The sequence below is a fragment of the Schistocerca gregaria genome, chromosome 1 (assembly GCF_023897955.1).
Source record: "Schistocerca gregaria isolate iqSchGreg1 chromosome 1, iqSchGreg1.2, whole genome shotgun sequence".
Classification (NCBI taxonomy): Eukaryota; Metazoa; Arthropoda; class Insecta; order Orthoptera; family Acrididae; genus Schistocerca; species Schistocerca gregaria.
Window position 1 is genome coordinate 281,574,330 of NC_064920.1, and position 14,284 is coordinate 281,588,613.

The 14,284-nt window shown below is 37.2% G+C and overlaps 1 protein-coding gene across 2 annotated transcripts in view; it reads left to right on the forward strand.

Annotated features, from left to right (window-relative positions):
• The window catches only part of LOC126341133 (epidermal growth factor-like protein 8), a 773,192-nt gene extending 759,932 nt beyond the window's left edge, over positions 1-13,260 (forward strand). For both annotated transcript variants that reach the window (XM_050001752.1, XM_050001753.1), the window contains one exon: positions 12,457-13,260. In XM_050001752.1, coding sequence (XP_049857709.1) covers positions 12,457-12,500 — 44 coding nt within the window. In that variant the 3' untranslated portion in view covers positions 12,501-13,260. The remainder of the gene's footprint in view (positions 1-12,456) is intronic.
• The last annotated feature ends 1,024 nt before the right edge of the window (positions 13,261-14,284 follow it).

Genomic DNA, 14,284 nt, shown 5'->3' on the forward strand with positions numbered 1-14,284 from the left:
ATGTAATCCAGATAAGAGAAACAAAATGGGAAGTTATAGAGGACTATAAAATATTGACAAGTCTGAGTGAAATATTTAATACACAGGGCTGAAAAAGTAACTCATAGAGTCCAAAAGGCATGATCCTCTCAGTTTTTGGTATGTTTTCACGGGGGGGCCTTGGGATTTGCAGATACGTTTTTTGGCAGTCCAAAATACTGAAAATGGAGGCACGTGCTAATATGTGTGCAAAATCTTGTTTATTATTTTGTGGTTAGCGATCAGGTACCGTTTGTATTTTCCACATAGACAATGCATCCCCCTCTAGGGTTCAGAATATTTTACATTGTGGATCAAAAATTTGTAATGGATCACTGTCGGTAAACAAAACATCTCAACATCCTTTATTTTTATTCTTGTCTATTGGTTGTGTGAATGTAGGACTACAGAGGTACAAAAGATGATGATGATGATGAGTATTATTATTATTAGACCGCGTGAGTGGTTCAACATTCAAATTTTGTTTGAAGGTTGTGCTATTTGGTGCTCATGGTCGGCCCAGTACCATTTCTTTCTCACTTATCATAATTCTCTCAATTTGCCTGATATTTCTACAACCCTCTTATGTATAATTTCTGCTGTGAATTTGTGGTTTTTAAGAAGAGTATTAATTTAGTCTTTGTTCTCTACACCTGTTATTTGGAGTCAAACTGCTTTAATATCTTTCAGAATTTCTGGGATTCATTGTTCTTCAGACTCCTTTGGTCTGGTATTTATTATTTACGTAAGTTCTGATGATTCTTCTTTCAATCTTGAGGAGCTGGTGAGTTCTTTCATTTTTAATTTGGAACCAGGTTTCATAACCACAAATGGCTTCCAAGAGAATTATGCTTTTATAGTGTTGGATCTTAATGTCTATTGACAAATATTTCTTATTATATTTTAGGCAGTTTTGAAACTGAGCATTTTTATTTTGTAGGTTTTACTTACCCATCACTTAAGTTATGCTTGATTACTTCTCCAAGATATTTCAACTGTACAACTCTGTTAATTCTTTGGTTGTTTATGAAGACTCTAACAGGGGTTTCATGGATAAGAGCTCATTTTTCTCAAGAATCCTATTTGCAACATGATTTTTTTGGAGACTGGTGATCAGAGCATGAACTTCATTCATGTTAAGAGATAAGAGAGTTAACTCATACATAAATGCCAGGCAGTCTATCTTATTGCAGTTTTGTTGCTATTTTGAATTTGGTGGGTTTCCTTTTTGCCAAATCCTCATGACATAATGAAGGGCTACATTGAAAAGATAGTCCATCATTTATTTTTTTATTGTGAAAGCTTTTGAAATTTCTTCCCTAAAATTTATCTTGAAATTTGTGTTACTTAAAGGTAGTTCATTTGTTTTTATTAATTTGGTCTGAAGACTGTATGATTTGAAGGTTTTTTAAAATGGTGGATATGGATATTATTTGCCTCTGAGAATGAAATAAAGTGCTGTTTATTTCCATGTCGTAATATTTTTACATACATTTTTAGCAAAAACAAAATATTTTATTACAAATACTTAATTGGTGCTACAGTCTTGTTTTTCTATATGTTCCATTACTGATTGAAATACTTACTTGACCAAGTAACCTTTTGGCTGATTTGCAGTTGTTCCTGCCCAATTTATTTATTTATTTTATTTTTTATTTATTTATTTATTTTATTTGAGTAGTTCAGTATATGGTCACCGGGCTGGATTGAGTATACCTTTATGTGACAGCGCTGCATTTGTATGTTGTACATGTGCTTCATTTATCTGTCTTGTTTGATAGCTTTGTACATTCATTACAAGTGATCCAGGGAATGTTACTGTTTAATTTTTCTTTCACAATAACTACATTCTTTAGTATGTATATTAATGTAAGTTGTAGTATTTTATTTTTCCAAAATAGCTGTCTGCACAATGATGTTTGGTGCACATTAACATATTTGGCTCAGCTTTCTGTTTCTTTAACTGTGCATGTGTGACCCACTTCATGTGTGGTTGTATTCACATACTGTGAAATTTTTTGCTCTATGTTTCCAATTGTTTATCCATTTATTTCAATATAAGAATCATCTGCTGCACTATTCTTGGTGAAGAATATGTCCATTGTAAGAATTTTTTCCCAGATTTGTAATCAAACTGTTTGCATCAAAGTACTCTACTACATTTTTTGTGGCAGTCATAATGTGTTTTGAAAGGTATTTTTTTATACTCACCATAATTAAGATGCTGGTGTCAGTTGAAAATTGGTATAGCTTTCTGTTACTGTTGTTAACAATCAAATCATTAACATATAATACAGACAGTATCAGACCCAATATGGAATCTTGGGGAAACCTATGTCTTACTAATAACTGACTGATAGGTACTGACTGTTGTATCTCTATGAGCTTTATAGAGGTATGATACAATCCAGTTACATGCTGATCACCGAGTACCCCAAATTTATTCTCAGTCTTACCAATTAATTTATTATGACTGATAGTATCGAAGGCTTTTGATAAATCTAGAAATATGGTTGAGGTATGTTTCTGTCTATCTAGTATCCATGTGTATCACACAGAAAGAAAAGATAAGTTTGTTGTCCTCCCCCCCCCCCCCCCCCTGAAACAACGTTGTGATGTTACTAGTATTTTTAATAAATCAGAGAGTCTTTCACAAAAAAGTTTTTCAAGAATTTTTGAAAGTATAGATAGTAGTGAAACATGCATACAGTTTGACATCTTTTTTTTTTATTATTTCTGTTTTTGTGAAGTCGTTTCACTGTAGCACTTTTTAAGTGCATTGTAAAGTTAATAGTTGAGAAAGACAGATTTACAAAATAAGTCAGTGGTCCAGAAAGTACATTTGGACTTTGTACAACAAAATCTCATGTATTATTTACATTGCATGACAAAGAAAGTGAGGCAACCAGAAGACATGGTGGGTGTCAATGTAACTTTTTACACGGACTCACCATTTGCAGGTACATACATGATTTGTATTGCAGTCCTCTGTGGCAGGTGGAACAGCCACCAGAATGCATTACTGTTGTTCATGTTTAATGTTGTTAGCAATCCTGTTATGATGTATAAGATGTTAAGTGAACACTACGAAGAACACAGAGATTCTGTGTACTTGTGTGAGACAGCCTTGTCAGCTCCTGGCTGAGTTTGAAAGGGGCCGCACTGTGTACCTCCATTTGGCTCGCTGCTCAAATTGTGCAATATCCAGATTTGTGGGGCCTTTGGTTATGACAGTGACTCAATGTTGAACTGCATAGGAGCATGAGATCAGGCAGACTTGTAATCAAAGTTGAGGTCAATCACAAGGGGGAATAGCCACATCATCCACATCATAAACCCTTCCCATCTGCATCTGCCATCAAAGAAAAAGTAATGGACTCCCTGTAACATTCAGTATCACACCACACCATTCATTGAACACTCGCAGCAGATGGACTGGAAGTTACTGTTCCATGAGTCGGCTGCCATTAACGCCACAACGCAAACAGATGTGACTGCAATAGTGCTGTGACCAGGAAGTATTGGCTGCTGGTGAATGGCATTGTATTTCGTTTAGCAATGAATTGTGGTTCTGCACTATCGCAGATGATAATCACCAGGAAGTATGGTGGGGATCTGGGCAGAGGTCCCATTCTTCCAATATTTTGGAGAGGCACAGTGGTATTTTTCCTGCAGTCATGGTGTGGGTAGCCATTCAGTATGACTTCAGATTATGGATGGTAGTGATAGAGAGAACTCTGACAGCACAACAGTATGTCACGATCATCCTGCGACCTCATATTCTACCTCTCATGCTACCTCATATGCTGCCTCTCATGTGACAGTATAGTGGAACCATTTTTGAACAGGACAACGCTTGTCCCCACGTGGCATGTGTCTCTATGAACTGTCTGCAAGTGATGTTAAGGTAATCCCATGGCCAGAAACATCCCTACATCTATCCCAAATAGAACATGTGAGAGACCAGGTCAGACATCAGTTCTGTCCTAGTGCCAGTATCCTAGATATCATGGACCAGATACTACAGTTGCAGGCCAACTTGTCTCAGGAGAGGATGCAATGGCTCTATGACACCTTTCCCAACAGAATGAAGGCATGCATGTAGGCCTGAGGGAGTTCTGTCCTAGTGCCAGTATCCTAGATATCATGGACCAGTTACTACAGTTGCAGGCCAACTTGTCTCAGGAGAGGATGCAATGGCTCTATGACACCTTTCCCAACAGAATGAAGGCATGCATGTAGGCCTGAGGGAGTGCATCATCATGCTGATAAGTGGGCTTATACTGCCCTGTTCTTTGTAAATTTGTTATAATCACTGCAATAACCATCTAAAACCCTGATGTTTCATTTTGTTTACTTTTCCCTCTCTGGGTGCTACAATTTTTTTTCTTTGTCAGGCAGGTACATTCAGGACAAAGTAAAAGAGTACCGTATTAGCCATTCACCCTACTTTGGCAGAATATATGGACTCATGCATGTATATTCTGCTTTAGACAGATGGTGTGCTTATATTTCACATGTCTTGGGAACATCATCTAATTTTTTTTCCTTCTTTGAACGCTTCACCCATCTCATCTCATACAGCATCAATAACTTTTTTGTCACATATTCTCTATGAAATTGTGTCCTTGTTTCCGAAGACTGCCCGGTGGTTCAAGTCTTCAAGATTAATATTTCACTGCAGAAAATCACTTGCAGATTAGATGTGACTGCTGTTGAAACCTGTTGACTACATTCTTCTTCTGTTACATTGTCTTGCAATGGAACTCGGGTTATCCAAGAATTCTTGGAGTACATGCCAGTGAACTTAGTGATGACATGTTTGGAAGCTTGAAACACCTCAGACTTGTACTTTTGCTTATACAAAGGTATTTCAATTTATAGCTCCCCAATATATTTGTGGCAAACATTGAGAGAGAAGGAGAGGAAATGGGGGGGAGGGTTAGTTCTATATTTCTTCTTCATGGGATAGTTCTATATTTCTTCTTCTGCTTTTCATTTTGGCCATCTGAGAACCATGTTGATTCACATTGGCTTCATTTCTTGGCCCATATTCTTTCATTCTCATACTTAGCTACCTCATCCACTCTTCTGTCCACAATGATTTTGTGAAAGTTTGATTTCTATTTAAAAATTACCCTGTTGTCTATTTCTGGTTCTCGTATTCCCATTTCTTCCAGATCCCAGTGTACCTCTTGCATCCAGGGTACTTTAGTTCTCTTGTTCACCAGAATTTGTCATTATTTGCTGTGTTAACCTACCCTGGTCCAATTTGAAACCCATCATATTTCCTGAGTTTTTCACATCAAGAGTTCTGGTTAGGTATAGTCAATAATAAAGTGTTGTTTCATCACAGTTATATAGTTTTGCATCATTTAAATTTTCATCTACCATTACTTTGTGTACAATTTCAGGAAATTGTGAAGTAGCCTCGGCAATGGAAGCTCTTGGTTCACCTTCATTGTCTATTTGGCTAATTCCATGGTGACACCACCACCTTGGAAACCGTCTGTTGGAAGCAATACAGTGTGTGTGTCCTCTAAATCAAAGTGAAATTCCATAGCTCAGGCTTTAATAATTGGCCTGCAAGGTGGCACTGTTTCACTTTGGTTTAATACAAGCCACCCACCAAGATATTCCTTAAGTTTGCTGTCTTTTCCTAGTTTCATCCTTTCTCTATCCATTCCTACATAACTTTCAACTTACAAATTTATCTGTTTATTTCACTTGTGTCTTCTACAAACCCTATTATTGTACCCATTCTCACATGCTAAACTTGCTTTTTGTATCATCATTTTTAACTCAGTCAATAATCTTTAGTTTGTCACTCACAGAATAAGATTTTTTGTTTTTTGTTTCTGTAATGTCATAACAAGCACACTCAAATCTAGACTGTGACTGAATAATGCACAATCCTCATTATGACTGTCCCACTAACATTACTGGCGAGCACTGTTATGCAGTCACTTTGCTGACTGCATCAAACTGATAACCATGAGACGTTATTTAGGTTTCTGTCTAACGACACTCATGATATAATGACAGGAAGAGAAACTTAGTGTTGAAGTTAGTTACCCCCATACCTTTTTTTGGAGGGGGGACAGGGGGGGGGGGTGTAGCTTTCAGGGGCAAACGATACTACATAATCAATACAAGCAAACTGTAATAAGAGTTTTACGAAACATTGTATCTCAGTCTGCTACATATCAGGCTTTTTCCTGCAGCTTTTTTTCAGATAATATACATAAACAGACTAAAGCAGCCTGGTAGTTATTCCCTTAATTCTCAGTTTTAGTAGCTTAGGACTAGTCATAATACATTTTTAGTATACATTACAGATGTAGCCTATAGAGGCTGCCTCTGCCTGTGAGCACCTAACATGACTCATTCCACATTCCTGAAAACTCTTCATCATCATGGCAAAAATCAAACAATGGAAAATCCAGGATGGAATGTAACAATATGAGAGAAGGAAAGTTGCTACTCACCATATAGCGGAGATGCTTAGTCGCGACAGGCACAATAAAAAGATTCACACAATCATAGCTTTCGGCCATTAAGGCCTTTGTCAGCAACACACACACACAAAGTGCAACATGCACACACGTCTGCAGTCTCAGAGAGCTAAAACTACACTGCGAGCAGCAGCACCAGTGCATGATGGAGTGGTGCCTGAGTGGGGGTAAGGAGGAGGCTGGGGCGGGCAGAGGGAGGGATAGTATGGTCAGAGTGGCGGATGGTGAAGTGTTGCAGTTTAGACAGAGGGTAGGAGAGAAGGTGGGGAGGGGGTAAGTAGCAGAAACGAGAGCAATAAAAATGTTGTTGTTGTGGTCTTCAGTCCTGAGACTGATTTGATGCAGCTCTCCATGCACATACAGTAAAGCTGCATGCCCTCGGGAAAAATTACGGCTGTAGTTTCCCTTTGCTTTCAGCCGTTTGCAGTACCAGCACAGCAAGGCTGTTTTGGGTAGTGTTACAAGGCCAGATCAGTCAATCATCCAGACTGTTGCCCCTGCAGTTACTGAAAAGGCTGCTGCCCCTCTTCAGGAACCACACGTTTGTCTGACCTCTCAAAAGATACCCCTCCATTGTGGTTGCACCTATGGTACATCTATCTGTATTGCTGAGGCATGCAAGCCTCCCCATCAACAGCAAGGTCCATCATGGTTCATTGCGGGGGCGGGGGGGGGGGGGGGGGGGGGGGGGATAAAAGACTGGGTGTGATGGTGAAATGATGGCTGTGTAGTGCTGGAATGGGAACAGGGACGGGGCTGGATGGGTGAGGACAATGACTAACAAAGGTTTAGGCCAGGAGGGTTACGAGAATGTAGGATGTGTTTCTGCTGCTGACAAAGGCTTAAATGGCCAAAAGCTATGATTGCGTGAATCTTTTTATTGTGCCTGTCGTGACTCTTCATCACGATGGAACTTACAGAACATGATGTGTGAATGAATGTGTGAATACTACTGATGATAAAGAGACCCACTGATTAAGGAATGATAAAGAATGTCATCAGATTAAAATCACACTAGCAGTTTCATCACCATGTAATATATCGTTAGAGATTGGCACAGAAAAGCCTTCTCATCCTGATGCTGGGCAAGTCCATCCCTATGTTCCAAAGATGTGGCCACCTCCTTGGACTGCTACCCACCAAGCTGTGTACTTCAAATGTTCTCTTTTTATTTCTGTAGTATATATCATGGCAAGGGAGGCTTTGTGCACTGTGGCTCCACGGAAAGTTCTTCATTATTAGTCATGAGTGATTATATGCAATTTTGGTCACAACACATACAACAGTATGTGAAATTCTCATTAAACACTTTTCTTGAAAGGGCTGCAAGAACCACTAGCTGTTCCGGTTGCACAATAATAACATTACAAGGATATTTCTTCGAGTATGTAACACATTGTATCCAGCTCAAATTTCCAGTTTGTCGTGCATGAATTCATCCTCTGAGTAATAACACTTCAGTGTCAGTACCTCATATAGCTTTCTTTTAAATGAACCTAAATTAACCTGCATCAACTTTTTCCCTTTGAGTTTTTTTACAAATAATCATTCCCATGTATTGAGGTTCCTGGGCACATAGTCTGAGATGGTAGGTGGGGAGCATAAAATTTTCTTTATTTCTAGTGTCATGTGAATGGACAAATTTGTTTCTCTCGACTAATTCCTGTCTGGTGTACAAAAATATAATAATCTCATACATGTATAAGGATGACAGAGTTAATGGTTTTAAGTTTTCTAAATAAAAGTCGACATGGTTCTTTGTGATTTGCAGTGCACGTATTTTGAATGATTTTTTCCTGTATTTTTAGTATCCACAGTATGTTTGTCAAGTTACTACAAAAAAAACAATACCATACCTAATAATGGATTCAAAGTAGCTTCTATATGCTACTTTTCATGGGTCCATGTCAGTTGCCATTGGTAATATTTGCACTGCAAATACAAAGCTGCTCAGTTTGTTTGCGGGTATTCAAGGGGTGCCTGCCAGCACAAATTTTTATTTACATTTAAACCTAAGAATTTGACTGAGTCTATTTCTTCTATATTTTGGTTGTTATGTACAATCTTAATCTGCTCACATTTTGACTGCCTGGTTTTGAACTGCATCACGTGAGTCTTAGATATGTTTAGATTCAATCCATTTAGCTGAAACCAAGTTTCTAATGCACTGATCACAGCTTTGGGAATTTTTTTCTGAATCCTGATCATCAACTAAGACAGAAGTATCATCTGTGAACAGAACTGGTGGGGAGCCGATATTTAATGGTAAGTCATTAACATAGAAGAGAAATAGGACTGGGCATAATATGGAGCCTTGTGGAACACCCTAAGTGGTTTTTTCCCTTTTTTTTCCTCCAGTCAGAAAAATAATATGCACCATTTGAAGAAATGATGATAACTTTTTGCTTCTGTTTGATAAGTAGGATTTAAGCCAGTGTAGGGCACTGCTAATAATTCCATACTTTTCAAGTTTTGAAACAAGCAGTGCATGATTTACAGAATCAAATGCCTTTGTAAGGTCGCAGAAAATACGCCTTTGTAAGGTCACAGAAAATTACTGCCACCTTATTTCTCTTGCCTAATGATACACTTATTTTCTCAGTGAAACTGTTCACTGAATCTATGGTGTTTTTCCCCTGCTGAAAATCAAATTGATTGTTTAGGATAACAGGATATTTTGCAATGAAGTTTTGGATTTGTGCAACAGCAAGTTTTTCAAATATTTCAGATATGACTGGGAGAATTGAGATAGGATGATAATTTCCCATAATCTCTCTTGATCCATTCTTGAAGAGTGGTTTGACTTCAGCATATTTCAGCACCTCTGAGAAACAGCCCTGTTCAAAATATTGATTTATTATTGAGCTACTGGGTTTGCAATTTTATTATGTACCACTTTAATAACTTTGGTGGGTATTCCATCCCAACAGACAGATTTCCCCCCCCCCCCCCCCCCCCCCCTTGCTGTTAGAATTGCATTTTCTATATCCTCTACAGAAAATTAAGAATTTTTTAAAGTTTCAGGGTTTTCACCTAGGCCAAAGGGATTTACTTTGTTGTGATAATCTGCTACATCTACATCAGACTTTGCTACATTTATAAAGAATTCATTAAAGTACTCTGGTATTTGAATTTGACTTAACAATAGTATTTCCTTCAATGTCAAAATTTGAAATTTCTTGGTTACAGGCTTACACACCTAAATCAGATATAATGACTGACCACACAGCCTTGTCTTATTTTTATGATTTAAAACTAGCCTGTTATTTGCTAGTTGTTTTGCTGCCTTGACAACTCTTTTAAATATGGTTTTATAGAGTCTAACATATTTAATGAAATCAATATCTTTATTATATTTTAGTTCTCTGTGCAGTTGCCTTTTCCTTATGCTGGAAATTTTTATGCCCTGGGTAATCCACTCTAATTTATTTGTTATTTTATTTCTGCAGAGTCTAGGTGGAACTGTTTCATTAAAGATACCAAGAAAACTATTTAGGAATTTCTCAAGGTTTTCATCACTTGAGTTACAACAATCAAAAAGCCATGTTTTCTCTTTTACCTTCTCACTAAATGTTTGCAAGTTTTCCTGCTCATATGGGGTCGCATAAGTGAAATGTTCCTGTCTGTCTGTGGCAGCTTAATGAACAATGCACAGTCATCTGAAATACCTAGATCTAGACAAAATGTATACACATCTTCACATACATAATTAGTTAGAACATTATCAATATAGGTTGCTAACTGCCCATTGTATCCGGTATATTCAAAGAAATTAAATTTGAAGCCATATTTCTTTACTAAGTGAATCTTGAGCATAGCTACTATCACATGTGATATCAATATTAAAATCAGCAGCTTTTACACTTTTTCCCCTATTTTTCTCTACAAAGGTCTTCGAGCGTAATTTGAAGCTTAGATAAGATTAGTTCTGCTGTTGACATACCTGGAATTCTGTATATTGAGATTATTATAACATTAGCTAGTGAGTCCACTATTTCTACACCAACAGCTCTCAAACACATTCTTCATTTAAATAATTAAAACAGTTTCTAGTCTCATAACTTATATCACTATATAGAAGTATACAAGAGCCTCCATGTGACTTGTTTCTTCTGCTTAAGCTAATTGCTAATCTGAAGTTCCCTATTTTGTTTAAAATTTTAATAGTGTCCTTAGTAAACCAGTGCTCATTTAAACAAACAACTCTAATATTTGCATATTCTGACAGAATATCTTCCAATTTGTCTGTTTTGGAGCTTCAATTGTTTGAAGCATCAGTGTTTAAATGATTTACATTCCAGTGGATAACATATCTACTTTGACTATTAGTTATTGGCTTTAGCACATTTCTTGTCAGATAATGGTTTGGTTTTGTCTTTCATAATGCTAGACAAGTTTTTTCATTGCCATCACTACCTACCAGTTTCCCATATTTTTATGACCTGGCAAGTATCTATGAACATCTTACTGAATATTTTTGAGCCCAACCTATTCAGATGTAGACCATCTGTGGCAAGACACTTTGCACTTAGAAATTTGTTGGGATCAATGAAAACGACTCCTAGTTTATTGCACTGTTCTTTAATATTGCTGTTTATTCTCTGCACATAGCTGTCCCTCACCGATCTCCTGTACACAATGCCACTTATTATTATTCTGTAATTCGAGTAGAGTCTTCTGACAGTTTGGATGACGTTCCTTGTGTGGCTTACAATTTCTTCCTCACTGATGTTTCAAAGCGAATTTGTCCCCACATAGATAAAACCACTTTTTACATTTAGGTAATCTTCATAAACAGGTTTTCAGGGCACTTACGCATAATTTCCACATTTTCTTTATTTTACTTTGTCAGTGTTGTAGCAATCAATGTCGTCCAGTTGCCTTCTACACAACAATTTTACACCTTCTTTTGTTTTGTGAGATCTCATTCTGGCAGCAGGTTCAAATGGCTCTGAGCACTATAGGACTTAACTTCTGAGGTCATCAGTCCCCTAGAACTTAGAACTACTTAAACCTAACTAACCTAAGGACATCACACACATCCATGCCCGGGGCAAGATTCGAACCTGCGACCTTAGCGGTCACACGATTCCAGACTGAAGCACCTCTGGCAGCAGGTGGTCGGGCTTGTTTTACATTGGTTGATCCTTTGTTTACGGTAGTCTTTCTTTTTCAGTTCTCTAGTGAGAAACTATTGGTCTTGAATATCTGTTTGTCAAATTGTTGGATGTACTGACAGTCATTTGCTGACTCACTGCCTGTAGCTTACAGGTTATGTCAGATACTCATTGGTGCAACAGCTTCAACTGTCAAACCACACCTTCCCTGCCACGTGGTGACATTCACAATGCACCCCTACCACTACCACTATCACTGTCCCATCCTCTACCAAACCTCTTCACAGCTATAGGCCGTGAGTGCGTGGCACAAGTGAGCCTGCCCCCTGCAGCCAGGTGCACACCCCACCATTGCCCACTGTTGCATCCATGCAGCATGCAGACTGTGCTAAATGATTTTTGCTGCTTCACCTGTTTATTCTTTTACTGAGAACAACATGACTTTACAGCAAAAAGAAAGATACACATTTCAGTAATTCTTTTTTGTATGATACAATTCACAACATGGAACGACACACACAGTTCAAAGTCGTATTGTCTGCAACAATAATGAGATTCCTTTTTCAGTGGTGATCAGTGTGAAGCTGTAAGAAACAAAGCAACAAACAAAGAACACACCATTCACAGTATTATTACACTGGGTCACTTGGCACGCCGAAAGTGGCTCCATCTGGTAACAAAAGACAAGAATCTTCTCCATAAAAGGGAAAGGCAATGGCAATTGCAACAAGTCTGCTTTTCCACCATATTCATAAATTACTATTAATTTGTCCTCATATTACACGCAAATCTCTTGTCCTTTTCAGGCAACTGTCGGAATGCTTACGGCTACAAATATCATCTAACATAGCATACCTGCAGAGCTGGCACATGACTGTTGAAGGAAGACTTCTATCACGAGGAAGTTCACTGCCATTTTGTTCAGGGTTGTTATTGCAACTCTCAACAGTGATTTTTTAATATGTATATATAATAAATTTTAATAATGAGAAGAAAGCACACAGACATTAAATAATCAATTGTTTGTATAATTATTCAAATATTTTGATAGATTTACAAGATCGTGCATGTATGCAACAAACTATTTAGCTTCTTTTTGACGAGAATATACTGAAAATGGTTTATTGTGTATCACAGAAGCAGTTGTCAGATAAAATATTTATTTAGTGAAGACTGAAACATATAGATTATGGTGCCATTGTTCTAGTAGTTGTCTTATATAGGATAGAAACTTTGAGACTGTGCCTATATAAACTGCCTGTTGCCTGAAATCAAATGTAGTAATTGTGGGCATGAGCTTCATAAATGCATTGCAGTTTTGAGGAGGGGGAAAAAGCTTAATTTATTGAACACAAAGTTGAATCAGTTAAAAGAATGAAATGTGCCTTTGCAAATAAACTATTCTGCATTACTGAATGAGCGTATGTTTCTACAAGCAATCCGAAACAGAATGATAAGAAAGTTATTTGTCATCTCTTGTGATAAGAACTTAATTAAATCTTTCTACAACTTGAGCTGTTTTGTAAAAATGTTTAAGGTATATTTTAGGATAAATGGAACCATGTAAGTGAAATTTGACTATGTGTAAATAAAGGCAGTATCCAAAATCATTGGAATATTTTTATCAACTTTTGTAGTTTCTGAATTATCAAAATAAATGGATACCAAGATCTTCCCATACAAAATATTCACTTCAGGATGTCTGATAATGCTCTATTGAGATTGATAAGCTACAATGAGTCTGTAAAGGCAGAGCCATGATGTAATATTCCCAGTCATATGGTTTCCTTTTGCATGTAATACAGAATAATCTCAAATGCTGTCAGTCATCACCACAATCATTTTATTAAAAAATAATTGTTCTTTATATGGTATTATATCAGCAAATGATCTGTTAGCTTACACATTCCTTTCATCAATATCAGCTTATATCCCCTTCAAACCTGTGAAACTGAATAATGTGATATTTCAAAGGAGGAGGAAAAAAAAGACCTCCTTTAGCTCATTCCAGTTGTACCCAGATCATAAAGAAATATGTATTTCACTATTGCATTAGTAACAGGACTTGCACTACATGTTTTTTATCTGCATGAAATTCTACATGGAAAATTAAGAAAGTGTTTTAATACATACCCAGTTGTTCTTAAGCAAACATTTATGTATATTTTTAGAAAGCTGAATGGTAGTGCCCAATTTGCTTGTTATTTTAAACAATACTGTATTACTAAAATATTTATTCCAGATGTGCATAAAGGCATTACAATCCTCAACATCAAAAATGTCTTTGGTATCCACACCGTTACAACATCTAGACTCACAAACACAGTCAGCATTTTGTAACTGTTCTGTTATTAAGATATGCAGCAGTCCATAGCTGTCTCTGTTTAGCTGTTTGTGTTTAAGATTTTTCAGAGTTGCAAATTTCACACGACACAGAATTCACAACTACAACAGTGCTACTGCATACAGTAGTGTTAAGTTTCTATAAGGCTGACAGTGACTAGATTCAAACCACTGGTGGTATTAAGGAGCTATATGTGCTAACACGAGAGAAGAATAATTATGCTCCATGTTGGAGGGGACAACAAAAAAACAGTAACAAATGAAAGTCTCAAAAGTACCAAGCTGTTTATT